Genomic DNA, 24,993 nt, shown 5'->3' with positions numbered 1-24,993 from the left:
TGAAGAACTCAACTTTGGATGGAGAAAGCAACAGATCAGATGATAGTCTGACCGGAAACCCTCTGCATGCGTACACTGACCACCATAAACCTCTTTTCTGCTCTTTTCAGAGTTTGTGTATTTGAAGGAAGCAACAAGTACATCCAATACATGTACAATTTTTCACATTCATTTATTTAAAAAATATACTCTTTTAAATATTATTCATAAAATAACTTATAAAATAAAATAACTTATAAAGTCATACCAGTAACAGACAATAGGTCCAGAGGTACTTTTTTTTCGCACTAAACTAAAGAATTATTATAATTTGTAGTACTGTACACTAAACATTTGGCTTTAACACTCCACTACTTATCCCAAGAAAAATAATTTAAAAAAACTTAATATAAATCAGTGTTTTTGTGTTTTAGGTAATTTGCATTTTTTAAATCCCTTTTGCAGAATTTAAAGTCAGTGGCGTATCTTTTCGATGCTAAAATAAATGCCTAGGACAAAGCATATTTTGTTTGGCTTTTGTGCATTTTCAGCCATTTTCCTAGAATTGAATCCAAATATCTTCATTAGTGATCAAACTGAGAAAATCCACTCAACTCAAGTTTTAGTAAAAAAAATAAAAAAGTAAAGGTATAATTCAGGAAGTTTATTCTGTGACTCTTTGCTGCCATCTAGTGGAGCTACAGCAATACCCCATAAAAGCAGAGACTAAACCGTAATGAGTATAAATGTAAATGTGATTTAGTGAGTTAAATAAAGACCTCTCCAGATGCGTTATATTTATTACAATCCTCTAGATATTCAGGTAAAAAAGAGGAAAACAGCTACATAGTTTTCGGCAATACCCATATATTGTTGACTACACAATAATACACAATAATAGTTCAAATGTATAAACACTCTAACTCCCTTTACATGAAAAAAGCTAATGAATATTCTCTCACGCAGCTCTGTTCACTCGAAATGCTAAAAAAATTAACAGTAATAATTTTGACTTTTTTGACACATTTTGGACATATTGTATCAAATTAAGACACATTTTAAGCTGTAATGAAACAAGCAAGTAATAATAGCCACAAGCCATTAAAGAGCAACACTCTGAAGTGGCTTTGGTTGTGAAATGTTAATTCTGACAAATCTAAGATCTCAATTTAACAGCAATATACAGTAAAATAACTCCAAAATATAGTTTAAACATGTCAAAAACCGCTTAGAAGCATTGTTATCCTCAGATTTCAATTTTAGACTTGAGTAAATTAATTTACATGTCTAATTGTATTCACTAAAAGCCCCCAATAATATATAAAATGTCTAGTTTGGATCAAACTTGCCAGTGAGGGCTGAGTCCATGAGTTCATCTTCTTCGTTTCTCATGTACATCGGGCTGGACCTTGATGGCCGATCTGAACTGAGCATGGACAGAGAGGAATCTGAGGCAGAGATGGGAGACCGAGACCAACTGTCTGCTTTCATTGGGTGGGAGGACAAGCCCATGGACAGGGAAGACTTCTTCTTCTCCTTCTCCCTGTCCCGTTCTCTGTCTCTGTCCCTCTCCCGTTCCTTCTCTTTCTGCTTCTTCTTTTCCTTCTTGTGCTTCTTGTGCTTCTCCCCTGAACCCAGTGGGATGGAGCTCATGTAATCTTGTGGAGGAAGAGGACGCATCGTCTGGTCATCGTCAGAGCTGGGGCTGTTCTGATGCGACTTCTCAGCGACTGAACTGCTGCCCGATTCACTTTCGCTGTCGGGGTTGAGTGGGGTATATGCAGGGGACCGGCTATGGCTGGGCGACGAGCGGTCATGTTTGGGCGTAGATCCACTGAAAAGAGGCGAAGCTTTAAGACTAGAAATTTGTGGACGTATAGAGTCACTAGACCCTTCCCCCGCCTTCTGGAGGGTCACTTTAGCCTTAATGCTTGGTGAGCCACCATCTGGTTTGCTAATGATAATTTTGGCAAGGGTAGTTCCGCCCACACCACCTGCTTTCGAGTCCATTGTCTTCTTCTCCCCACTGTTCCCCCCAGATACGGAGACTTTAGCCTTTGCCTCCTTATCCGATTTTTCCCGTTTGTACTCCACATTCTGGGATGAGGAGGTGTGCTTGGTGGAGCCCACATTAGAAGGTCCACTAGAAACATTTCCAGAACCACCAGGAGGAGCTCCTGAACCAGCTCCTCCAACTGGTGGCCCTACATCGCAGCCATCTTCTCCAACTCCTCCTCCACCAACACTCTTCAGCTTATCAATGACTGCTGTTAGGGAGGGCTTTTTGTTTCGGCTGGGAGATTTTCCTTTTGCATTGGGGTTGTTTGAGTTGTTCTGACCAGTCCCTCCACCACTCCCTCCTGCACCTCCGCTTCCACCTCCTCCACCAACATATTGAGATTGGGAACCTCCTGAGAAACTCATGGAACCAGAGGATGAGGAGGAACTGGATGATGATGAAGATGCGGTAGAAGAGGAGCTGCCACCAATTGGTTTCTGTGAGCTTTGGCCTCCACCAGAGGAAGACTTGGACCCTCCCGAGCTGCTTCCTCCGGACCCCATAGGAGATTTAGCCTTTGAGGATGGAGGAGTTCCTGGAACCTGTGATTGCTGCATCTTCATCGGAGAGGACAGTTTGTCCCCAGAGCCACTGGAGCGGGAATGGGAAGGGGAAATATTTGGCTTTACGTTGGGGTTAATAAGAGACCCAGGAGGTTTTCCCCCTTGTGGTTTAATTTTATTTCCACTTCCAGCACCACCAGGCCCTGAAAATCCATGTTTTGTTATTGGTGATGATCCCGGTTTGCCAACACCTTGAGAGGAGCCTTTTGACTGGGACTGTCCACTTCCACCTACTGCCCCCCCGGGTTTGGAGTTGTTTCCCTGTGATAAGGAGCTTTCTTTGGACTTGATCTTTCCAGAGGAAGATGAGTGAGAGTGGTGGCTTTTGCTGCTCGTACTTCCTGTACCTCCTGAGCTGCTGGTGGCTGAGCTGCTGGAGGTGTATCCGCTATGGGAAGAGGTTTTACCTCCGGTTATAGTCCCCTTTGGGATCTGAATGGTGATTTTGGGAATTGGGGGTGTGGCCACTCCAGGAGGAGTCTGGGAGCGTCCTGAACTACCAGGAGACTTGGAGCCTCCAGCACTTAAGCTAACTCCTGAACTCAAACCACCACTAGGGGGCGTATACGGTCGCCCACCAGAACTGTGAGAGGGGGATTTTCCATCTGGATCCACCTTTTTGCGTTTGGGAGGCTTTTCTTTTGACTTTCCTTCACTGGATGGGGTTCTGCTTCGTTTGACCTGTTTCCCTTCAGTTGAGCTGGTCCCCATTCCCATTCCAGAATTGCTCCCTCCACTGGCCCCATTATCCTCCTTTGCCCGAACAAGGCCCTGTTGTTGTTTAACTTTGGGTTCAGCACTTTTAAAATCAGAACAGGCAGCTCCAAGCCCCATCATAAGGGGACTCTGGGATCCTCCTCCGTGAGTGTCTCCAAGATCAGGAGCATGCCCCAGAAGTGGTTTTCCACTACCACTGTTGCCTCCAAACACTATCCCCATATCAAAAGGATCCTTTAACGAGGGTTCTGGTGTGTTCTGTCCATGTGGAGTAGGATTCTGAGGAGTTCCAGATGGAGTATTTTGTTGACTTCCGAACCCCTTGACCATGTCCATGACTCCATCAGGACTTTCGGAGCAGTTTTCAAAGAAGTTCTGAGTGAAACTATGCTCTGGGGAAAAGTCGGGTGGGTCATGAAAGAAGGAAGAGGACGAACAATCGCTATCCTGAATGGGATCAGGTGGAGTTGGAATCAGATCAGTGTCCGTAAAGGGGTTTTCATTGCTATTGGTATTAAAAATATCTCCCGAATCAAACACTGCGCTACCTTGACCGGAGCTGGACGAGTCCCGGATGGGAGTACCTAAGGGTCCTACATCATCGCCACCACTACCCATGGGGTGCTGCCCATGGCTCTCACTGCTGCCTTTGCCTGGTTGCTCTGGTAAATCCTGCAGGATTTCAGTGATATCAGGTCCAATGCTATCAGAGCTGGAGAGTCGAACCATGCGGGGTGGAACAGTTCCTGGTGGTTGCTGAGGCTGGATGTGAGACTGTGAATAAGGCATATTAGAGCCAGGAGGTGGTGTCCCACACTGGCTTGGTGCTGGAGTGATGCTATGAGGTGTGTCGAGACCATCACCTGCCAGGTTGACATCAAAAATAGAATTCTGAGAAGCATCCACATCCATAGAGAAGAGCTCCCGATGAAAATCATCTTCATGTGACACTGGATGGTGCTGCTGCTGTTGTGGCATGGATGATTGTTGCGATTTCATGCTCAAACCACCACTTCCACCACAACTCCCTGCTCCAGGTATCCCTCCACCTTTTTCTGTCCCTCTGGGTCTTTTCTTTTTTCCCTTTGGGTTGCCCCCAGGGCAGGCTCCAGCCATGCTATCCGTTCTAGGAGAACAAGAGGAAGAGTTCTGTCTCTCTATTGTACCTGATCCGTACAACGCAGCAAAATCCTGCGTGGGATTGTCTTTCAACAAGTTCATCAACATGGGATGGTTTTTTGTGTTGCTGGCAGGGGAGGATGTTGGGGGTGGAGTTTGGTGAGGTGGTGGTGCATTTTGGGAGCTGGGACTGGAACCAACATTGCCAGTTATCTGCAATAAACCGGTCAGTATGGGATTTTGGGTAACTTTGTTGTAGTTATCTGTGTGACCTTGACCTTGCTGCTGCAGTAACTGCTGCTGGGACGCAGCTCCTGAGGTTGGACACTCTCCTCCTTGGGTTTGCCTGTCTGGACGAGAAATACCAAACAAGGGAAAATTTGGGTCCCCAGGCAATCCACCACCAGTTGGCGTGTTGCTTCCCGTGAGTCCATGTAACCCAGGATTTGATCCATCTCCAGCTGCCATATTGTAGGTGGGACTGCCAGAGGATTGAAGGTTATTCTTCACCATAGTCTCCACTGTCTGTGCAATTAGCATAAGAGCTGGAGTGTCTGCTTGGATGGTCTCAGCTTTCCTCCGAATGGCCCGCATGGTAACAGGGATAGACATGCATCTACAACAAATAATACGTAATTACCTTCAAAGTTACACTGTTTAAATCAAATAAGTTTGAGACCAAACTTTTCTCACCTCTGGACCACTTTGGTAATGAAGTCATCAGTGCAGATCAAAGCATCTGATTGCCCTTTATACAGCTTGCAGGACACTTGTCTGGAGTCAATCACCTCCATTACCACTAAAGGGGGACAAAGGAGAAACAAAATGAGGTTTTAACTAAGAACAGATTTTTTAAAGTTTCTATTTTGTAAACTAAAAAACGACAAGGAATTTTGTCAAAGAAACTCAGAATGCTGAATTTTTCGGAGTATAAGTCGCATTTCTTTGTATCAAACTTACCAGTGAGGGCAACCCTTGTTTTTGTAAATTGTCACAGTAGCAGGTTTTGCTTTGATTCTTAAGGTGAAGCTTTTAATTGTTTCTTCAAATAAAGAGTTTAGTTGACTAGTTACCATGTTCTTGATGCTGTTGTTATTTGAAAAATTGGTCATATGTTGCGCTAACATACTAGATTCTTCCTGTTTCATGGTAAATAAACATCAATGTGCTACGGTAGTGACTCATGCACATATTCAGTCTATTGTTGTTATTTATTCCATTATTATGATTTGCCTTTCAAGATGAAACTCCCGTATTTTGTTAAAAAAATTATAACTATATTATACTTATAAATACATTTCTCCCAAAAGTGCGACTTATAAAAGATCTTTTCTTCTTTATTGTGCATTTTTCCCCTGCTTCAACGTGTAGTCTGGAGCAACTTATAGTCCAAAAAATATAATAATATAATTCTGTAAACCCTAAGCAAAAGTACAGTTTCTTTTATTTAAAAAAAATGTTTTTTATTAATTCAGCAAAGGTAGTACATACAGAAAATGACAGTATTTTTTCATGTTAAAATTAGGTCTATGTCTGGTTCATCTGACTGATGCATGACTGTTGTGCAAATATATATATATATATATATAAAAATAAACAAAGATTACAAAAATGTTTGAATGCAGTTCTCTGCTAATCCTAATGTTGTCCCATGTCTGTTGTCACCCAGCAATTTAAAAGCAGTCTTTTTTAAATGACTGTCTTTAAAAATACAGATAATAAATAAAAGGGCATTAAAGTAAATGCTCACCACAAACTAATGATTCATTGACCGGATGCTGAAAGGAGACGCCAAAACTGGAGTCAGTGAGAGGGCAAACTTCAAACTGCAGAAGAGCTGCGCTGTCTGACAGAACAAAAACAGGCGTACTATGCTTAAAAAAATGTTCTTGAAATGAATTCGCACATAACCAGATCAGACACACTCACCTTCTTTGATGGATTTTTGTCGGACACAGCTGCCGATCAGGGTGTTGTAAGCTGCCTGGTGCCGAATGATATCCAGCAGAAGTGGCACGTGGGCTGGGTGGCGAAAGGGAATTTTGGACACCATTGCTCCTTGGAGTGAATGGCTGTCTTGAATTGGAGCATTACCGTTGAGAAAGTAACAGTGCTGCTGATCTGGCAAAATCTGTAAAAAAAAAAGAAAAGGTTTTCAATTGCTTTAAATGGATACATGGTCTAAAACTTTTGTTTTTATACAATGAAACCTTGAATTGCTGTACAACACAACAACATTTATTTGTGAGTTTTTGTGATTAAAAATCAAATAATTGATTTGCATGAAAGAATTTGTTTACAGAATAAAAATGCATGTTGTGTGAGGGTGCTGGCAAAGAGCTGCCCTCCTCCAGGAGCTGCAACTGGCTCTGGACAATTAACTGGTAAAGAGGTGACAGGCTGGGGGCAGTCTCAAACACAGGAATCACTGTGAACAAAGAGAGGTAAACATTTGAACAGATGGATTTAAAAAAAATATCCGCTGATTATTTAGTTATGACCTCTGAGCAAAAGAATATCTTGGTAAACTTACAAGTAGCATTGCTCATCCTCTTAATGAAGGCAGTGGAGAAAGGCATTGGGCGGTTCATCTTCAGAAAGAAACAGGCTGGTAGGTCCACACAGTTGGAGTTGGTCACAGTGGAAAAGGCAGGAGTGCTAAAAGACCACAAAACATCACATTAGGAACGTTTATATGTTCTCTTGACAGATAATCTTTTTTATTCTTTCAGGCAAGTTAAAAAACATTAACATGTTCTCATACCCCTTGTTGTCAACTGGGTGTGAACCGGTGATGAGAGGTGCGATTGGAAGCTTATACACAGCAGAGGTTCCCTCGATTGTAACAGATACACTGACTCCCAGGGAGCGTGGCACTGCAACAGGTGGGAATATAGAGCAACAAGTCACAGAAAATGACAAACTTCCATAGAAAACACAACATCTTCAGCAAAGAAATGTTGTTTTCCACTATATGCATTTGAGGGCTGGGTTAAAAAATGAAAAATATTCAAGAATATGTTTTTTGGTTTTTTGTTAAAGAAAAAACCTTTTTGTTCATTTTTAGTGTAGAAATAACTTGTGTTTTTATCAGAGATTTTTTTAATCAAAGATTTGTTCACTTATATAAAACACCTCTTTCATAAGCAAAGTTTGAGTAAATGAGAAAAATTGAATTGAGATTTACTTAAATGGAGTCGTGAAGTTGTGAATCTAAATTGAATGGGTTACTTGCCATTGCTGTCGGTTAGATTGAGCTGTGTGCCACTTCCCTCCTGGAAGATGTCGTAAGGCGAAACGTAGCACTGAAGTGTAACCAGATTGCCGCCGCTCCTGGGCGTCAATAAACCCACACTCCCGTGAAGAATGGTCTCGACTGTATTAGCGTTGGTTGCTAACCTTTAAGATAAAATAAAGATTTTGCAGAATTTATAAAAACAGCTGAACAAAGACAACCTAAATATTTTTCAATCCCAAGAGAAATTCCAAAACATAAAATCTTTCTATCTCCTAAATCAATACAATTGAACACAAAGCCCTTTTATGCTTATGGTTACCAGGTACCGGTACTGAAAGTTTTATGCAGTTTCTCCAGTTTGACACCCTGCAAACTTGTTCCCATTTTACACAAAACAAGATTAAAGCAAGATTTGATGGAAGCAAAGCATGAAATTATTCTATCTTAACAGAAACAGTTTTTTAATTTACCTAAACATGTGCATCATCTTGGCCAGATCAAGCTCCAACGATTGCAGGGCTATATACATCTTTGTCTTCAGTTTACTGAAATGCAAAAAAAAAGTATATGATGGAATACAGTTTGCCTTATCAAAAAAATATCTTGTAATTTACTCGGAGTGCATTTACAGGACCATAAATATTTGGACAGAGACACATTCTTTCTGATTTAGTTTCTGGCCATTACCTCAGTGAATTTTTAAATAAAACAACTCAAATGGCATTGAAGTGCAAACTTTCAGCTTTTATTCCATGGGTTGAACAAAAAGATTGCATAAAAATGTGAAAAACTAAAGCATTTTTTAAACACAATCCCTTCATTTCATGAGCTCGTAAGTAATTTGACAATTGACTTCCATGCTATTGCATGGGCAGGTGTGGGAAATTCCCTTGTTATGTCATTATGAGTGAAGCAGATAAAAGGCCTGGAGTTGATTAGAGGACTCGTGCTTGCATTTTGAAGATTTTGCTGTGAACAGACAACGTGCGGTCTGAGGAGCTCTCCATGCAGGTGAAAGGAGCCATAATTAAGCTGAGAAAACAGAAAAAACATGCAAGAAATTGCTACAGTGTTAGGAGTGGCAAAATCAACACTGTGGTACATCCTGAGAAAGAAAGAAAGCACTGGTGAACTCAGCAACGTAAAAAGACCTGGACGTCCACGGAAGACAACAATGGTGGATGATCGCAGAATCATTTCCATGGTGAAGAGGAACCCGTTCAGAACAGTCAACCAAGTGAACAACACTCTCCAGGAGGTAGGCGTATCAAAATCCAAGTCTGGCATAAAAAGAAGACTGCATGAAAGTAGATACAGAGGGTACACTGTAAGATGCGAGCCACTCATAAGCCTCAAGAATAGGAAGGCTAGATTGGACTTTGCTGAAAGCATCTAAAAAAGCCAGCACAGTTCTGGAAAAACATTCTTTGGACAGATGAAACCAAAATCAACCTCTACCAGAATGATGGCAAGAGAAAAGTATGGAGAAGGCGTGGACAAGCTCATGATCCAAAGCACACTACATCATCGGGAAAAACCGTAATAAACACTAGTGTTTATTGATGACGTGACACAGGACAGAAGCAGCCCAATGAATTCTGAGGTTTTCAGAGACATACTGTCTGCGCAGATCCAGGTGAATGCAGCCAATCTGATTGGACGGCGTTTCATAATACAGATGGACAAGGACCCAAAACATACAGCCAAAGCAACTCAGGAGTTTATTACAGCAAAGAAGTGGAATATTCTTTAATGGCCAAGTCAGTCACCTGATCTTAACCCAATTGAGTTGCATGCATTTCACTTGTTGAAGACTAAACTTCAGACAGAAAGGCCCACAAACAAACAGCAACTGAAAGCCGCTGCCTGGCAGAGAATTCAGAAGGAGAAAACCCAGCATCTGGTGATGTCTATGAGTTCAAGACTTCAGGCTGTCATTGTAAAACAAAGAGTTTTCAACCAAATTTTAGTAATGACCATTTTGTTTTCAGTTCTTTCATTTGTCCAATTATTTACGAGCCCATAAAAGGGAGGGATTGTGTTTAAAAAAAGCTTTAGTTTTTCACATTTTTATGCAATGTTTTTGTTCAACCCATGGAACAAAAGCTGAAAGTCTGCACTTCAGTGGCATCTGAGTTGTTTTATTTAAAAATTCACTGTGTTAATGTACAGAAACTAAATTAGAAAGAATGTGTCTCTGTCCAAATATGTATGGTCCTGACTGTATAAACATTTTTTGAAGTGCAATTAGTCCGATTTTTTTCAAACACAAAACAAATGTGTGAATTTATATTTTTCTATCAATAAGTTAAATTTCTGTCAAACAACACTTTACATCATCTTATGACCGCCAGTTTTTTATTACATGTCTTTGCACGTAAATTTGCTTACTTATCTCCTGGAAGTTTGTACAAATCAACAAGTCCTTTGAGATGTTTTGAAAACTCTTCAAACTTTTTTTCCCTGTTGGAAAAACAGAGAAATTAGAATCTGACACATCTTACATTGAAGTTTTTGAATCTTGATGTTTGGCAGCTTTATTTCTGAGTTTTTCACTGACCTTAAATGCTGAATTAACTCTGGACAACTCTGTAATGAACAAGATAAGACAGGTCTAGTAAACCCTTTTCATGTGTCCGATTGAATTACACAAGTAAAAGAATGGTAAAAAGAGACCAAAAAGCTACTTTTAAGAAGAACTTTTTTAGTTATTTGTATATATCGTATTGTAGTTTCCAATTAAAAAGTGCTAGTTGGGAGTTTGAATAATAAAACAAACACTGACTGTAGGGTTCTCTCCTTGATGAGCCACCTTGACGTCCACCAACTGACCGTTTGAGTCCAGCTGCACCTCCACATAAAACATATCAGAAGTGATGTAGCACTCTGTCCCTGTAGGACTCAGATGAGAGCCCAACCTGTGCAAAGAGGAAAACAGGGGGAAAAGAAAGAAGTTTTATGTATAGATTGTGTCAGGTTTCTAAAAGTGCCTTATGAATGTATAAGTCATCTGATATACTGTATATATATACACAATAATATATTAAGTGGCCAAAAGAAATTTATGAAGTTACATGTTTTGTCGTGCAATAGATTCCAGGCGATCCGTCATTGAAGACAGAGATGACACTGAAAAAAAAAATATATATATATCATGTGTTTCTTCTACGTAATCTAATAACAAGTAATTTTTACAATATTGACATGTTTTGCACACACAACAGTTTGCGTATGTTTTGTATTTACTTTCACCCGTAAGTTAAATAATTGGAGGAAAATATAAAGCTGAAGTGAAAAAGTAATTGTCTGAAGCCTTCACGGCTTTACCGATTAAGAGACAAAACAATCATTATGAAAGAATTGCGACGTTAGCTATTCATTCTTTTTCTTTTTGCACTGTGGGACGGGACCCTCACCTTTTAGTGCTCTCTGCAGGGTCTCCAAACAGTTAAGCAGGAGCTGGTGACCTGCCGCATTCATCACACCGCGTTTCTCCTGAGGCACAACACGAGTAAGGAGAGGAAAAAAAAGAATAAAATGTTGAAATTAATGATTATGCTTTATACAACCAAATCGGGCTTGCTTTTAATTTGCGTAGCCAGCACTCTTGGTCTGACATTTAAATGTCACCAAGGGAGGTCAGTAAAGAAATAACTTCTTTAAGCTGTTTTGTGCTTGTTATTACATACTTAACTAAGAACACTAACAGGCTGTAAATGAACTTTTACTGCACTCTGAGCATGTGCAGTAATCTAGAAATATTTTTATAGTATGTATAATATTGTGGGAAAATTGGAAAATAATAGAATATCTGTCTTACCATAGCCTGACGCACAACTTTGCATGTTTCCTGCCATGGTCGGGAAGCATTGTGTTTAGCATGAAGTCTCTCTAACAGAGCAACCGTTCGACTCTGCTTTTCTGCCTCTAAAAGACAGAAACAGAATACAGTTAAGCCTATAATGACTGACCTGTTTTTCCTTTACACATTGGATTTATTTTTTTCCTAAAAAAAAAAACAGATTAAAAAATACAAAACTTTGATTATATATCTTATAAAGGACAACATAACCTGATTACTTTCATAAAAAGGTTGAGTTGTATTTTTTTAGGCAGTTAATAGTCAGGTAGTATCACTATATACCTTCTTTAAACAAAGGCTTAAACCCTTAGTTATAACAAATATTTTATTGCTGTAGAATGCAACTAAAAAATAGTCAAAAGTAATTTCCCAATTTATCACCTCTAAAAAATGTCAGTATATTTACATACAAAGAAGAGCATCTACTGAAATCTTAGGTCAGCAGTTTGTTTTGTTTAGGCTCAGCTAAAAGTAATGACATTTTAAAATGACACGTTGCTTTCTAAGGGAGAAATATTTAAAGCGTCTGTTCTTTATGTAACCAAAGAAACTATGAGCATTTGTGAAAAGCTTTAATAATATAAACCTACGGTGGCCGACAGAGCTCACACTACATACAAAAAAGACAACGCAACGACATTACCCGAAGCACAACGGCGTTCCCCGAAGCACAACGGCATTACCCGAAGCACAACGGCATTACCCGAAGCACAACGGCATTACCCGAAGCACAACGGCATTCCCCGAAGCACAACGGCATTACCCGAAGCACAACGGCATTACCCGAAGCACAACGGCATTCCCCGAAGCACAACGGCATTACCCGAAGCACAACGGCATTAACCACAGCGCGACGGCATTAGCCGCAGCATATCAATATTAACCTCCTCAGCACAACGGAAATGACGACTATTTTTCTTCCTACTGGACATAAAGTCAGTTTCAACATATTCGGCGCTCCTGAGAGAGGTACGTGATTTTTTCTACTACTAACTATGAGGATCATAATGGTGTTTTCGTTTTCTTACTAGATAACCTAATTTCTTACAAATATACTCTTCTTCTTCTTTCTCTTTCGGCTTTTCCCATCAGGGGTCGCCACAGCGAATCATCCTTTTCCACCTCACTCTATCATGGACATCTTCTACCCTAACATTAGCCAACTTCATGTCCTCTGTTAAGACATCCATGTATCTCCTCTTTGGCCGTCCTCTTGCCCTCCTGCCAGGCAGCTCCATCTCCAACATCCTTCTACCAATATATCCACTATCCCTCCTCTGAACATGTCCAAACCATCTCAGTCTGGCTTCTCTGACTTTGTCGCTAACACAGGCAACATGAGCCGTCCCTCTGATGTACTCGTTCCTTATCCTGTCTAACCTGGTCACTCCTAAGGAGAACCTCAACATCTTCATCTCCGCTACCTCCATCTCAGCCTCTTGTCTCTGTCTCACTGCTACCGTCTCTAACCCATAGAGCAGAGCTGGTCTCACCACTGTCTTGTACACCTTTCCTTTGAGTCTTGCTGGCACTCTTCTGTCACACAACACTCCTGACACTTTCCTCCAACCGCTCCAACCTGCCTGCACTCGCCTCTTCACCTCTTTTCCACAATCCCCATCACACTGAACTGTTGACCCCAAGTACTTAAACTCCTGCACCTTCTTCACCTCAGCCCCCTGTAACCTAACACTTCTACCTTGATCCCTCTCGTTCAGACACATGTATTCTGTCTTACTACGACTGACCTTCATACCTCTTCTTTCCAGAGCAAACCTCCACCTCTCTAGCTGTTCCTCCACCTGCTCTCTACTCTCACTGCAAATTACAATGTCATCCGCAAACATCATTGTCCAGGGAGATTCCTGTCTTACCTCGTCTGTCAGCCTGTCCATCAGCATAGCAAACAAAAAAGGACTCAAAGCTGATCCTTGGTGTAGTCCCACCTCCACCTTGAACTCCTCTGTCTGACCTACAGCACATCTCACCACCGTCATACTTCTCTCATACATGTCCTGAACTACTCTAACATATTTCTCTGCCACTCCAGACGACCTCATACAGTACCACAGCTCCTCCCTCGGCACCCTGTCATACGCCTTCTCTAAATCTACGAACACACAATGCAGCTCCTTCTGACCTTCTCTGTACTTTTCCATCAACATTCTCAAAGCAAAAATGGCATCAGTGGTGCTCTTACGGGGCATGAAACCATACTGCTGCTCACAAATCTCCACCTTCTTCCTAAGCCTGGCTTCCACTACTCTTTCCCACAGCTTCATTGTGTGGCTCATCAACTTTATTCCTCTATAGTTGCTGCAGTTCTGCGTGTCACCCTTGTTCTTAAAGATTGGGACCAGAACGCTTCTCCTCCATTCCTCAGGCATCTTCTCACTCTCTAAAATCCTATTGAACAACCTTGTTAGAAATTCCACTGCTGTCTCTCCTAGGCACTTCCATACCTCCACAGGTACGTCATCAGGACCAACGGCCTTTCCGCTCTTCATCCTTTTCAGAGCCTTCCTAACCTCATCCTTTCCAATCTCTGCTACTTCCTGCTCCACAACAACCACATCTTCCTCCCTTCTTTCCCTGTCATTTTCCTCGTTCATCAGCTCCTCAAAATACTCCTTCCATCTTTTCTGTACACTCTCTTGGGTTGTTAGCACCTTTCCATCTCTGTCCTTAATCACCCTTATCTGTTGCACGTCCTTCCCATCTCTGTCTCTCTGTCTGGCCAGCCTGTACAAGTCCTTCTCTCCTTCCTTTGTGTCTAACCTGTCATATAGCTCATCGTAAGCTTTCTGTTTGGCCTTTGCCACCTCTCTCTTCACTTTACGCTGCGCTTCCTTGTACTCCTGTCTACCTTCCTCAGTCCTTTCTACATCCCACTTCCTTTTAGCCAACCTCTTCCTCTGGACGCATTCCTGTACTTCCTCATTCCACCACCAAGTCTCTTTACCGTCTTTCCTCTTTCCAGATGACACACCTAGCACCTTCCTACCTGTTTCCCTGATAATCTCTGCTGTAGTTTCCCAGTCCTCTGGAAGCTCATCCTGACCACCCAGGACCTGCCTCAACTTCTGCCTAAATTCCTCACAAGTTTCTTCATTCTGTAGCTTCCACCACTTGGTCTTCTTTTCTGTTTTCCCTCTCTTCTTCTTCCTGACCTCCAGAGTCATCTTACACACCACCATGCGGTGCTGTTTGGCTACACTCTCTCCTACCACCACTTTGCAGTCATTAACCTCTCTCAAATGACCTCGTCTACATAGGATGTAGTCCACCTGAGTACTCCTACCTCCACTTCTGTATGTCACTCTATGTTCCTCTCTCTTCTGGAAGTAAGTGTTGACTACAGCCATTTCCATCCTCTTCGCAAAGTCCACCACCATCTGTCCCTCCAGATTCCTTTCCTTCACACCAAACCTGCCCATCACCTCCTCATCACCTCTGTTGCCCTCACCAACATGCCCATTAAAGTCTGCTCCAATAACAACTCTCTCTCCTCTGGGAAAACTCTCTATGACCTCATCCAACTCACTCCAGAATCTCTCCTTCACTTCTAACTCACAGCCAACCTGTGGCGCATACCCACTGACTACATTCACCATCACCCCTTCAATTTCTAACTTTAGGCTCATCATCCTGTCTGAGACTCTTTTCACCTCTAGAACACTGTTTACAAGCTCCCCCTTCAGAATCACTCCTACCCCGTTTCTCTTCCTATCAACACCATGATAGAACAGTTTGTATCCTCCTCCAATACTACGTGCCTTGCTGCCCTTCCACCTTGTCTCCTGCACACACAGTACATCTACCTTCCTTCTCTCCATCATGTCTGCCAGCTCTCTGCCTTTCCCTGTCATTGTGCCAACGTTAAGAGTCCCTATTCTCAAACCTATGTTCCTGCCTTTTCCCTTCTCTCTCTGGCCACGGACCCTTCTGCCTCCCCTCTTTCTTCCACCAACAGTAGTCAAATTTCCACCGACACCCTGTAGGTTAACAGCATCGGTGGCGGTCGTTGTTAACCCGGGCCTCGACCGATCCGGTATGTCTAAAGTGTTGTGGATGAATATTCTTACAAATATACGTTTGTTTAAAATATAAATTTACCCGTGACTACTCGCCTAGCATGCTGGGTACTCATGCATGCTGGGTAATGCAGTTCTATATAACTAACATCGATACGCTACAAGTGATATTCATGTACTGTGCCAGTCGTGTTCAGTGATTTTGTGTGTTTGCCAGTCTGATAATTTATTGTCTTATTATAGGTGACAATGTACTGCCCATTTTGCGCATCTGCAGTGGTGTCCCAAGGAAGGACATTCTGTAGTTCATGTGGGAAAAATATCAGCTTCCTATACAGTGTTGATACAACTCAACAAGCCACAACAACAAGTGAAGGTAATGCTCTAAACTTTGGTCCTTTTTTTAAAAAAAGATTTACTTACTAAGCTTACCATATATGTATTCACTACATAGGTAGAATGGAAATTTAATTGAGTTATTATATCACCAAATGACAGAGTCAATAGTTCTTGCATGGTGCTAGAGTTAACTTATTAACTTTATTTGTTTATGTCTAATAACACGGTCAAGTAAGAACTTCCACATAGATTATAAACTATTTTGTACACTTTTTATTCACCTTAGGTGGTAATTTAAAAACACTAACATAAATCCAGTAGATGTTGTTCTCTCAGTGTTCTCAATTCTTCTCCTCAGGCCCTGACACTACAATGGTGGAAGAACTTATTGCCAAGTATTTCACTGAGGGCCACAGTTATGAAGTAATAGTGGACTTTCTAGCCACCAAGCACAGCATTTCATTGAGTCTTAGCAGCCTAAAGAGAAGATTACAAGATGCTGGCCTGACCAGGAAGATTAACTACACTCCACTTTCAATTGTACAGGCAGCAATTACAGATGAACTGAAGGGATCAGGCCAGCTTTTTGGCTACAGAGCAATGTGGCAGACTCTTAAGCAGAAATACGGTTTTGTAGTCAGAAGAGATGATGTCATGCGCCTAATGGCAGAAATTGATCCGATCAGAGTGGAAAACCGATCTAAGCGCAGATTTGTTCGAAGAGTTTATCGATCAATGGGACCTAATGAAGTCTGGCACGTTGATGGCTACGATAAACTTAAACCTTTTGGAATAGCAATAACTGGGTGTATTGATGGCTACTCCAGAAAAATTATGTGGCTCAAATGTGGAAAGTCCAACAATGATCCCACAGTCATTGTTCAAATGTACATACAGTGTGCAGCTGAGTTTGGTGTTATTCCTAAGCGCCTCCGCACTGACTGTGGCACGGAAAATGGTCTGATGGCTGCCCTTCACTGTTGCCTGAGATCTGAGCATGGAGATGAATTTGCAGGAGCCAAAAGCCACATGTATGGAACGTCTACATCCAACCAACGCATTGAAAGCTGGTGGTCCTATTTCCGAAAGCAAAGGTTCTACTTCCCTATCCTCAATTACTTATGTTGTCTTTACTTTACTATTTTCTTTTTTAACTTTTTTGAGGTTTAAAAACATATTGACCATCTTTTTCTCTTAATGCCACTTCTCCTTCATTGTTGGAACATAATTTTATAGACAGTTGGACCTGAATCAAGGAAATTTAGGATTCTTAAAAATTCTTTTTTGAATATGATGCATTTTTGCTTAATGATATGTTAAATTAAATACACTGTGCCTCTGTGGAAGACTGGATGTAAACACAATTGTCCCATTACACAACCATTAGATTTTTTTTAAGTAGGGCACAAGATTTAAACACTTTCTGCAGCACCTCTTTAAATGGGACACCGTTTTAAAAGGCTATTGTGATGTTAAAAAGATGTGTACTCTTAACTAGGAGTCAGTTCTGGATGGATCTCTTTGGTGACTTGAGGGAGCGACATCTCTTCAATGGCAGCAATCTGCACACCTGTTTAGTCAGATTCTGCTTCCTGGATGTCCTGCAGAAAGAACTGGACGAATATAAGCAGTTCTGGAACACCCATACCATTCGCCCTGTTCGTCAGTCCCAGTGCCCATCTGGCAAACCAGAGGCAATGTACCATGTGCCTCACAGGTAAGTGTTGAATATCACTATGACAAAGTCAACTGATTTATTTGAAGTAATTATTTATTTGAACAAAAAATATATGGTGTGATTACAGCAAAAGGTTGTCTGTACTTGAAATTTTCCTCTAAGGTTCAACGGAAGGAACTGTGGCTTTCCAACATCCGCAGAGGCTGTGAGACGGTTCAGCAGCCAGATGCCACCTGCAACTAGTCTGGATGCTGATGAGGATCTGGAAGCTCGCCTATGTCAGCTGCAGAGACAAAGTGGATTGCCAACTCCTCTCAACTGGGAAGCTGCCATTGAGAACTACTTAAGACTTAAGAACATGGCTAATTTGTAACATTGCCTAACTAAGGTACGTATAACAATATATAAAACAATATTTTGAATTTTTAAATCTTTTGAAATGGTTGATGGTTTATGATTAAATACATCCAAATCCGGGAGAGTTCCTGATGCCAAATGTCATATTTTCTTTAAACGTGTTGTAGTTTTCCAGGAGAGGGAGCTTTAAAATGTTGGCACATGTGTTTGCCATGGGAAACTTTGAGCTTTCAAGGAATTGAAGTTTTGGCAGAGGTTCCAGGCCAGCAGGAGGGATGCCAGACACTCCTGTAGCAAACATGAAGATGTCTTCCAGCGTTATAACACTGTTTCTAAAAGTAAAAAGAATTCATGACATAAATTTTGCTTCCAAATTTGTACAAATAAGATTTTTACATTTCGAGAGAAAACTAACCTTCACAATCCAGAAGGTAGTCTGCCCAGAAGCTGATTGTTCTTTCCTCCTGGTTCCTCTTGTTGCTTCCAGCTTCACTGAGGTCTGGTTTGAACAGGTTTTCAATATCCAAAGCAGATAGCCGTTTATCCACATGGCAGAGAAGAGGGGCCATAACCGCAGGGTACTGCTGCAGTGCTGTTAAAAAGTCCAAGCAATTAAGACCATCTTTGAATCTGGAATACAAAAAACAGGTCACATGAAAAGGTTAAATGTAGGATTATCTGATAAGGTAATGAGTGAGCATTCAAATTTTTTCTGTCTAATGTGTAACAAATAATAATTGTCATTTGCCTTTCCCAGTTATAAACACACATAAAACTGAATAGAATGACTTCACATATGGATAGAAACTAACACTTTTTGATAGATGTGCCCTTACAAATAGGAAAGTAAAAAACCAAGCTACCTTTCAATTGCACTGTGGTTCCGTTCAATTATGTACCACCTGAGGTACTCCCTCACAACTGAGTGCTTTTCCTGTAGTGATGCTACGCTTTTAAAGCACCCTGCCGTCTGCAGCATTGTGCTGTGCCTAAGCATTAGGTCTTGCAGGCTTTCCAGCGAGGATGCATTCAGTATCTGAAAAATGACAACTCTCATTTCAACTGTTTAAAATGTTATGCAAGTTAATTTCAGACGAAGTGTGCATGATCAGAAATTAACACACTTCGCGGAAGCAACCATCTGACACGAACGTCAGGCTTCCTCGTCGTGCGTTAATTTCTGATCATGCGCACTTCGTCTGCCATTAACCCTTACATATCGACCTTTAAGGGCTTCCTCAGATCTGCCTTTACCAACATCAGTGACCCTTGTACCTCTTGCAGCACTGTCCCTATAACTTCATCTTTGATGTCTTCTACAGATGAGTTGAAGCTGGACTGCCCTGACATGTAGCTGACCAGATCCTTTGAGAGGAAATTTGGTCCAGGTCCACCATGCACGATAGACACAGCAATCATCTGCCCTGCCAACCTGTACTCATTGTCTCTTGAAGCTGCTCATAGAAATTCAGAATTGTTCATTAATCTTCAATAAATACATACACATTGCAGTGTTGTTTGGCAAAGTTCTTAAAAAAAATCTTTAATTTTTTTTTAAAATATGGATTATCTTAACAGTACCTGTTGAATTGTAGACAAGATATCTGCTTTCTGGAGGTCCATCAAAAATGGGTCTCTGGTTTAGCCTTCTCATGAGTAGGGAGAGAAATTCTCTTTTTGGGCCACCCATATCGATACCTTCTTCCAACCTCCCTTCATCATCAGAGAACTTTACATAAAGATCCTTCTTTTCAGAAAAGGTTCCACGCTTAAACCCTCTGACAGCTCCATCCCAAATGTCCGAACGACAGATGTTGAATCTGCTGATGGCACAGTGATCAATCTGGGATGCCAGATTTGCAATTATGTTGGCTGCTGATGGTTGTTCCATTCTACAAGACACAGACAATTTATGCAATGCGGCAAGCAACAAGACACATTAATAAATAAAAAGAAGCTTAAGGTTTGAATGCCACATTACTGAATTAAAAAGAAACTTAAAGAGTATAATTAGCCAAAAATAATAAAATGAAGAAAATATGAAAGTTGACCATAATTGAAGTGAAAACAGCACAATAAAAAGATTTTTTTAAAGAATGCGAGCGCAGGGTATCAAACCAACAAGTTTCTGCACCAAAGATTCCCCATGTTTTTCAATGGAGGAAAAAATCCTGGAATATGAAAAGTTCAAGCATTCAACCAATTATAAAAAAAGAAAAGAAAACAGAATAGCTTTCTTACTCTGTATCTTTTGAAATGCTAAGGCTTTCTGCATCACTGCCTGACTCCTCATCCTCTATTACAACTGGTGCATAGAGTTCTGTGTATGTGCTGAAAATGAACATAAATTACCATATCTTTACAATGAAGTATTAAAATGAAATAATCTGAAATTGTATGAACAAAGCACCTGTAGCATGTGGCTGTCATTGCATCTCTCGATGTTCCTGGAACTTCTGTGTCAAAAGCCACCTATATAAAAAACTGGACTGTGAGTGGAAGCTTGTATGCATATACATTCATATGCACATGATAAAACAGACAGACAAAAAGGAAAGAAGGAAATGGTATCCATTACACTTGGTAATATGTACGTTGCATTTGACTGTGCTGTAACTCCACTGATAGCGATCACCTCTGAGTCACTCGAGTCAGAAGTGACATGTTCCTCTACTGTAAAAACATGCATGCTCATGTCAGGAAATTCACATTACTTTAAGATAGCTCTACTTGCTTTTGAATAATATCAAAATTACTTACTTTGAGCGACAAAGTCTTCAACTGTACAAAGATAAAGTGTAATCCTTTGATAAGCCTTCCCTATTGCCTCCTTATACAGTTGTAGCGAGAAGGATGTTTGGGTCCCAGGTATATTTTTTACCTCTGTACCATCGGGGTACAGCAGAGTGTAAGGACCACAATTTAAATTTTGGTTAAAGTTTCTCATTTTTTGTTCTGCCGCTTTCTGGAGTTGTGTAGCATTGGATTCTGGCTCTACTACCAGGGGTAGACATGATCCTCGGACTGGTTTCAGAATGCTGTCCTTCCTTGTCATTAATCCAATTAACATCTACAGGAAAACATAAAGTAGGTATATAAAAATTAAAATTGACACAAATACATGTATAATTAATAACTAGCCTACATTGGAACAGAGAAATTACCTTAACATATTTTTCTTTTAAGTTTTTTTTCTTTTTGAAACAAGATCGCCTTTCCATGTCCTTGATGGATCGGAAATTCTGGAACGTTGCTAGAGCATCTGTCCCACTGCTTTCGGCTATAAGGAGAGTTCAGATAAATACATGCTCACACATCTAAAAATAAATATTTAAAAAAACTTTGAAAGGAAAGCCTAAGGCTAAAAAAAAGAGGACCAAAGTTTAGAGCATTACCTTCACTTGTTGTGGCTTGTTGAGTTGTATCAACACTGTATAGGAAGCTGATATTTTTCCCACATGAACTACAGAATGTCCTTCCTTGGGACACCACTGCAGATGCGCAAAATGGGCAGTACATTGTCACCTATAATAAGACAATAAATTATCAGACTGGCAAACACACAAAATCACTGAACACGACTGGCACAGTACATGAATATCACTTGTAGCGTATCGATGTTAGTTATATAGAACTGCATTACCCAGCATGCATGAGTACCCAGCATGCTAGGCGAGTAGTCACGTGTTGGTGCACTGCGCAGAGCTAGGAAGCTGATGAGAGATTGCAATTCATCAAGATTTATACCTCTCCCCCGTATATTTTAAATTATTGGAATCAATTTGTTCCAGATATCAACTGGAAAGCAGTCTGGACGATCCCTCATAAGTTTTTAATAATAAATAAGGTAAAAGAAGTATCCTTTAAAATTCTCCATAAAATTTACCCTGCCAAACATTATATGATAAAATTTAAAAAAGATATTAATACTGATTGTAGTTTCTGTGGAGATCACCCAGAAACAGTAACTCATCTTTTCTGGCACTGTTTGTCCACACAGAGATTTTGGAAGGAGTTCAGTAGATTCATCATTATTCATGTCTTCAAAGATTTCTCCTTGAAATGGGAAAATGTATTACTTTGTTTTTTCAGGACCCCCAAAAAACAAAAGGTATTTTTTATAATTAATTTATTAATTCTTCTGGCAAAATTCTACATACATAAGTGTAAATTTACTAATAAAACACCATACTTCCCACAATTCATTAAAGATGTAACTTTTTACATAAAATCAATATCCTTTTCCTCCAACAAAAAGGCTCTCAGAACTATTGAAATTTGTAACTCTCTGCAAATATTTAATGAATCGACTCCCCTGGCTGTTTAACATCGTTTGTGTTGTATATTGATTGTATGTTGTATACTGCATTGATTGTTCTTCATGTTGTATACTTGCATTTGCTCAATAAAGTTATAAAAAAAAAGAGATTGCAATTCACGGCCACGGTCAGGGTGTAATACTTGGAAGACTGTTAAATAAAAAAAAGTCTGAATAACACAGCTACAGCGCCTCTCTTTGCTTACTTAAAAGATAAGCAAGACATACCACTTGTCAACTGCAACTCTTGATTAGAAGAGGCTAAAGTGTCCTCACCAAGCTGACTGAGCGGGGCGAGCTAATCGGCTAATGAGCTAGCTATCTAACCTACCAAACGTAACTTTACCTAACCCGGTGTTAGACAAAAAGTTAGATGCAGAGGTCACTATGTGGAGAGCTGGGTAAATTTATATTTCAAACAAACGTATATTTGTAAGAAATTAGGTTATCTAGTAAGAAAACGAAAATACCATTATGATCCTCATAGTAGTAGAAAAAATCACGTACCTCTCTCAGGAGCCCCGAATAGGTTGAAACTGACTTTATGTTTTCCCGCCAGTAGGAAGAAAAATAGTCGTCATTTCCGTTGTGCTGAGGAGGTTAATATTGATATGCTGCGGCTAATGCCGTCGCGCTGTGGTTAATGCCGTTGTGCTTCGGGTAATGCCGTTGTGCTTCGGGTAATGCCGTTGTGCTTCGGGGAATGCCGTTGTGCTTCGGGTAATGCCGTTGTGCTTCGGGGAATGCCGTTGTGCTTCGGGTAATGCCGTTATGCTTCGGGGAACGCCGTTGTGCTTCGGGTAATGTCGTTGCGTTGTCTTTTTTGTATGTAGTGTGAGCTCTGTCGGCCTAGTCGTCATTTCCGTTGTGCTGAGGAGGTTAATATTGATATGCTGCGGCTAATGCCGTCGCGCTGTGGTTAATGCCGTTGTGCTTCGGGTAATGCCGTTGTGCTTCGGGTAATGCCGTTGTGCTTCGGGGAATGCCGTTGTGCTTCGGGTAATGCCGTTGTGCTTCGGGGAATGCCGTTGTGCTTCGGGTAATGCCGTTGTGCTTCGGGGAACGCCGTTGTGCTTCGGGTAATGTCGTTGCGTTGTCTTTTTTGTATGTAGTGTGAGCTCTGTCGGCCACCGTACGTTATGCTTCGGGGAACGCCGTTGTGCTTCGGGTAATGTCGTTGCGTTGTCTTTTTTGTATGTAGTGTGAGCTCTGTCGGCCACCGTATAAACCACTTTTTGTAATAGCTTGTAGTATTTTTGTATAATTTTACAATCTCCACATTCTAATAAATGCCTTTATACCTGATAATAGCAACGTCATAAATGTGAAATGCACAAATCTAGTTGATCAAAATAAGCACTTTATTATAACCGTAGATAAATAAAAGCCCTCAGGGTGTGAAGGTTGAAATCATTCTAGGTTTGAAACAATATTAAACTAAAGAATAATTCTATGAACTTTGCAGTGGTTTCTAACAGCAAAACTATTTTGTGTGCTTAATTTAACGGATATGATAAAAAATGTAAACCTACAAACAACAAAACAATCGCAAAACTCTGCTGTCAAATGAAGCTAACACCAAAACAATCAATGTGTTATTATGAGTTGGTAAAACGTAATAACTTGTTACTTATAACCAGTTGGTGAAATTTCCTTCACATTAAAATCAATGTGAATAAAGCAAGATGCTAATATTTATTAAAGATCACAATTCCGTTTTTGCTAATTCGAATAAAGTTATATTAGCACGTATTTGTTTACTTTAGCTTTTAGCTTTCGCTGATTCAACCGTACCAAAAAAAAAACGTCAAGCGCCACAAGAAATTTCGTTCATAAAAGATTGTTTTATGTGACTTAGAAATCAGAAAATTATCCAATTTGTTGATAAGAAAGTGCTCGCTTGGTTTATGTTCAGCTAGTTTAGCTTAGCCTGTAGCATAATGCAGCAGCTTCCTGTCTCTATGAATGACACAACAAGAAACAAAATGAGGCAAAAGAATAAAAATAAATGAATAAATCGCACCTGTTACATCGTCCGCTTTTACCCGATCTATAATAGTTGGATTTCCTCCCTGCTGTACCGATATAGGGAGTTCTCCAGCGGGGCTACCGCTCTGCACAGACACAACAGGCCCGGTCGCCATTGTCCCCTGTCCGCTCCTCCTTCGCGCAAATTTCCGGAACACCTTTTTATTTTATTTTATTTTATTTTATTTTATTTTATTTTATTTTATTTTATTTTATTTTATTTTATTTTATTCACATTCATCCAGTGTAGCAGCGCTGATTCATTTGAAAATAAAGGTAAAGCTTGAAGGTTCTGGCTGTCAAATAGTGCATTGGTACAAACGCCAGGTGGCGCACTACCACAAGAATATGATTTCTGTCTATGAAAGCGAAGCAACTAAGCAGAAATCTCTTAATAAACGTCCCAACGTCAATCAGTGAATAGTCCCTTCTTTTTTGTCATATTTGTATTCCTTTTTTCCATATATATAAATATCCATGTTTACAACATAGTAAAACAACTAACAGGTTGTGGAATTAAGCAGTGGAGTAAAATATAAATACATGAAGAGCAGAGGCAGTCATGCCCTGCACACACAAACACAGCATACATACACCTGAGTCTATTGTATAACTGAGCCTGTGGCAATGAGTGCTCTCAAGGGAGGATTTCCCACCAACCATTAGGACTTGCCCATTAGAGAGAGCAAGGAGTGTGTTCAT

General features: G+C 40.5%; 3 protein-coding genes across 5 annotated transcripts; 1 reads left to right on the top strand and 2 right to left on the bottom strand.

The window, feature by feature from the left end:
- Positions 1 to 761: 761 nt before the first annotated feature.
- On the bottom strand, positions 762 to 24,501 carry med1 (mediator complex subunit 1). The gene is made up of 16 exons (XM_023949332.2): positions 24,287 to 24,501; positions 11,496 to 11,602; positions 11,092 to 11,170; positions 10,750 to 10,804; positions 10,461 to 10,593; positions 10,236 to 10,264; positions 10,067 to 10,138; positions 8,146 to 8,220; positions 7,673 to 7,836; positions 7,202 to 7,313; positions 6,971 to 7,095; positions 6,738 to 6,865; positions 6,367 to 6,568; positions 6,188 to 6,283; positions 5,131 to 5,236; positions 762 to 5,053 (listed from the first exon to the last, which is right to left on the bottom strand). The coding sequence occupies exons 1-16, from the start codon at positions 24,405 to 24,407 to the stop codon at positions 1,309 to 1,311; spliced, it is 5,349 nt and encodes a 1,782-aa protein (XP_023805100.1). The 5' UTR covers positions 24,408 to 24,501; the 3' UTR covers positions 762 to 1,308.
- LOC110014588 (uncharacterized) lies at positions 12,333 to 19,452 on the top strand. Of its 2 annotated transcripts, XM_023949336.2 has the most exons (6): positions 12,333 to 12,506; positions 15,815 to 15,947; positions 16,269 to 17,004; positions 17,409 to 17,627; positions 17,751 to 17,976; positions 19,268 to 19,452. In XM_023949336.2, the coding sequence occupies exons 2-5, from the start codon at positions 15,821 to 15,823 to the stop codon at positions 17,959 to 17,961; spliced, it is 1,293 nt and encodes a 430-aa protein (XP_023805104.1). In that variant the 5' UTR covers positions 12,333 to 12,506; positions 15,815 to 15,820; the 3' UTR covers positions 17,962 to 17,976; positions 19,268 to 19,452. The 2 variants fall into 2 exon arrangements, with proteins under 2 accessions (XP_023805104.1, XP_023805105.1); XM_023949337.2 differs by lacking the exon at positions 12,333 to 12,506 and having other exon boundaries at positions 15,692 to 15,947.
- Positions 17,664 to 22,947, bottom strand: LOC101162181 (G2/M phase-specific E3 ubiquitin-protein ligase). 2 transcript variants are annotated; one of them, XM_023949333.2, is made up of 12 exons: positions 22,771 to 22,947; positions 21,341 to 21,470; positions 21,110 to 21,225; positions 20,706 to 21,015; positions 20,524 to 20,618; positions 20,356 to 20,417; positions 20,187 to 20,276; positions 19,527 to 19,837; positions 19,221 to 19,399; positions 18,809 to 18,981; positions 18,361 to 18,575; positions 17,664 to 18,277 (listed from the first exon to the last, which is right to left on the bottom strand). In XM_023949333.2, exons 2-12 carry the CDS (start codon positions 21,462 to 21,464, stop codon positions 18,264 to 18,266), a joined length of 1,689 nt encoding a protein of 562 aa, XP_023805101.1. In that variant the 5' UTR covers positions 21,465 to 21,470; positions 22,771 to 22,947; the 3' UTR covers positions 17,664 to 18,263. The 2 variants fall into 2 exon arrangements, 1 of the variants encoding a protein (XP_023805101.1); XR_013651637.1 differs by having other exon boundaries at positions 18,139 to 18,277; positions 18,361 to 18,537.
- Positions 24,502 to 24,993: the final 492 nt, after the last annotated feature.

This window comes from Oryzias latipes, chromosome 19 (assembly GCF_053564925.1).
Source record: "Oryzias latipes strain Hd-rR chromosome 19, Olatipes_Hd-rR_3.1".
Taxonomy (NCBI): Eukaryota; Metazoa; Chordata; class Actinopteri; order Beloniformes; family Adrianichthyidae; genus Oryzias; species Oryzias latipes.
Note: the sequence above shows the minus strand (reverse complement) of the source record. Positions and strands in the feature narration are given on the sequence as shown.

Bases quoted from the DNA above. Each gene is read 5' to 3' on its own strand.
- LOC110014588 (XM_023949336.2), top strand. From the start codon at position 15,821: ATGTACTGCCCATTTTGCGCATCTGCAGTGGTGTCCCAAGGAAGGACA. The intron at 17,005-17,408 runs GTTCTACTTCCC...ACTCTTAACTAG, and splicing joins TCCTATTTCCGAAAGCAAAG to GAGTCAGTTCTGGATGGATC. The intron at 17,628-17,750 runs GTAAGTGTTGAA...TTTTCCTCTAAG, and splicing joins ATGTACCATGTGCCTCACAG to GTTCAACGGAAGGAACTGTG.
- LOC101162181 (XM_023949333.2), bottom strand. From the start codon at position 21,464: ATGTACTGCCCATTTTGCGCATCTGCAGTGGTGTCCCAAGGAAGGACA. The intron at 20,418-20,523 runs GTAATGGATACC...TTTTTTATATAG, and splicing joins CAACGTACATATTACCAAGT to GTGGCTTTTGACACAGAAGT. The intron at 18,576-18,808 runs GTAGCTTGGTTT...TTTGTATTCCAG, and splicing joins AACCACAGTGCAATTGAAAG to ATTCAAAGATGGTCTTAATT.
- med1 (XM_023949332.2), bottom strand. From the start codon at position 24,407: ATGGCGACCGGGCCTGTTGTGTCTGTGCAGAGCGGTAGCCCCGCTGGA. The intron at 11,603-24,286 runs GTGCGATTTATT...TCTGTCTTTTAG, and splicing joins AAAAGCGGACGATGTAACAG to AGGCAGAAAAGCAGAGTCGA. The intron at 5,237-6,187 runs GTGAGCATTTAC...GTCCCCCTTTAG, and splicing joins CAATGAATCATTAGTTTGTG to TGGTAATGGAGGTGATTGAC.